The 2,454-nt window shown below is 43.8% G+C and overlaps 1 protein-coding gene across 1 annotated transcript; it reads right to left on the bottom strand.

The window, feature by feature from the left end:
* Positions 1 to 248: 248 nt before the first annotated feature.
* LOC129238064 (uncharacterized) lies at positions 249 to 2,162 on the bottom strand. The gene has a single exon (XM_054873104.1). It carries the CDS (start codon positions 2,160 to 2,162, stop codon positions 249 to 251), a length of 1,914 nt encoding a protein of 637 aa, XP_054729079.1.
* Positions 2,163 to 2,454: the final 292 nt, after the last annotated feature.

Genomic DNA, 2,454 nt, shown 5'->3' with positions numbered 1-2,454 from the left:
GCGAGCCACCCTAGTGGATCAAAAAGTTTGGCGATTGCCGAGAGGATTTCTCTTTTCGTAAGAACATCGTGGTTTTTTATTGGCTTTGTCATAAAATAAAAATGGTCGCAATGAGCATTCCATCTTATGCCAAGTGCCTTTACCGAACTAGTGTCTTCGAAATCTAAAAAATCTTCATTGAGTAAATGGGCTTTTGGGATGCCCTTTAGAATATCGTTGCAGTTGGAAGTCCATTTTCGCAATGGAAATCAAGCGGACTGCAAAACTTGCGTAATTTCGTCTCTGGCTGTTATTGCAGAGTCGATGCTATGGCCACCGGCAAGAACGTCGTCAACATACATGCATTTCCGAAGTATGTTTGATGCTGTTGGAAAGGAGTTTTCAACATCATCAGCCAATTGAAGTAATGTTCTTATCGCAAGATAAGGAGCACAATTTATGCCGAAAGTAACAGTCTTTAATTCGTATAGACTAATTGGGTCTTTCGGGCAGGTGCGAAAAACTATTCGCTGATATTTGGTATGTGTATTGCTTACCATTATCTGACGGTACATCTTCTCAATATCGCTGTTGAAGACATACTTGTATAATCGCCAGCGGAGGATCAGGACAGTCATATCTGCTTGCAATACCGGACCTGGATGAAGGACGTCGTTGAGGCTCAATCCATTGGCAGTCGGGCATGAGGCGTTAAATACCACGCGCACTTTGGTGGAGGTGCTCTCATCCTTCATGACGGCGTGATGAGGTAGGAAGTAGTGGTCAGTTGCATCTGCAGGTATGTTGGTTGTGATTTTCTCCATATGACCTAGCGTTTCATATTCTGCCACCATTCTATTATATTCTTTTTGCAGGGACGGATTTTTCGCGAGACGCGTCTCATTCCGGAAGAATTGAGAGCAGGCGCTCTTGAGTGATGGTCCCAGCTTGATGGTTGATGGAAAATCCCGTTTGAAGGGTAAGGTGACGACATACTTTCCATCTTGGTTGCGCTGCGTAGTGGTCCGATATAATTCCTCGCAATACACGTCATCTTCAGTCTGTCTTTCTTTTTTTGGGATGTCTTCTAATTCCCAAAAGGCAGCTAGTTGCTTGTCCAGGGTGACTTCGCTAAAAAGAGAAACTGTTTTGGGTGGGTTGACCGTTTCGGCTTGACCAGTTAGTATCCACCCGAATACAGTCTCTTGGGCAAGAAGTGTACTTAGTACATTTTTCTTCAAGCCGCTTAAAATAATTTGGGGATAAATGTCTCCACCAAGGACCAGGTCCACTGGTTCATTGACGAAGAACCTCTTATCCGCCAAAGTGAGATCTGGAAATGCTTGCCTTGTCATTGCGCTTACTAGGCAAGTCGGCAGATTTCCAGTTAATTGCGGCAAAACTAGCGCAATTGTATTTATTTTTACAAAAGGGTCGATAGGCGACCGCAGTTGTAATGAGCACGCTTGTCTTACCTGCGCAGATATCGAATTGTTGATGCCCGAGACTTGGGCATGCAAGCGTTTAGATGGCAGGTTGATTCTACGTTTGAGGCGTTCAGTGATGAACGAACACTCAGAACCAGAATCGATCAGAGCGCGTGCTGCAAAATTTACATTGTTGTGGAATATATTCACCATGGCTGTTCCCAGTAGAACCCCTTTGTCCGTATTGGAATAGCACGATTTAAAATTATTGATTCTGCTATCCTTTGGCCTATTAGAGTCAAGTCGTCTTAGGGCCTCCTTGGATGTTGAGGGCAGGTCATCAGCGGGATCTCTGCTTTCCTTAAGAGCTGTTGCCTTTGGTTGAACTGTTGTAATGTGCAGGAGCGTGTTGTGTCTTGAGTGACAAGTGCTGCAGTTATATGAGCTCGTACATCTAGACACCGTATGTCCTGACGACAGGCAGTTCAAGCAACAGTTGTTGCTCTTGACGCACGCGATGCGATCGGTGACCTTTAACTTCCGGAACTTCGGGCAACTTTGCAATTTGTGGTCGTCAGTGACACATAATTTGCACATATGTTTGCCGACACTTACCTGAAAGTTACCCATCCTTTTTGGTGTAGTTTCCGTATGGTGTTGTAAGATTTGCGCCTTGGGCGCTTTGTAGGCTTTAATCCCTTTTAAGCCTGACACTGTTTCAAGTGTCTGAAACCTGTTGGAAAGGAATTTGTCCATGTCTGTCCACTTTGAAATTTCAGATTTGTTCTCTATCGTTTGTTCCCAAAGCGATAGAGTACTTTCTGGCAATTTCGTGGAGCATAAATAAGTAATAATTGCATCCCAGTTTGAAATATCTATTTGGTGGTTCTGTAATGACGAAATGCAATTGTTAATGTCTCTTTGGAGTTTTTTTATCGAACTGCCACATTCAGTTTCGATTGTCTGTAGGTTAAACAGGATCTTCAGCTGCGTGTTCACCAGAATCCGTTTGTTTTCGTACCTTTCGCAGAGATTTTTCCACGCTGTA

This window comes from Anastrepha obliqua, chromosome 2 (genome assembly GCF_027943255.1).
Source record: "Anastrepha obliqua isolate idAnaObli1 chromosome 2, idAnaObli1_1.0, whole genome shotgun sequence".
Classification (NCBI taxonomy): Eukaryota; Metazoa; Arthropoda; class Insecta; order Diptera; family Tephritidae; genus Anastrepha; species Anastrepha obliqua.
Note: the sequence above shows the minus strand (reverse complement) of the source record. Positions and strands in the feature narration are given on the sequence as shown.

Coding starts and splice junctions, on each gene's coding strand:
- LOC129238064 (XM_054873104.1), bottom strand. CDS start 2,162: ATGGACAAATTCCTTTCCAACAGGTTTCAGACACTTGAAACAGTGTCA.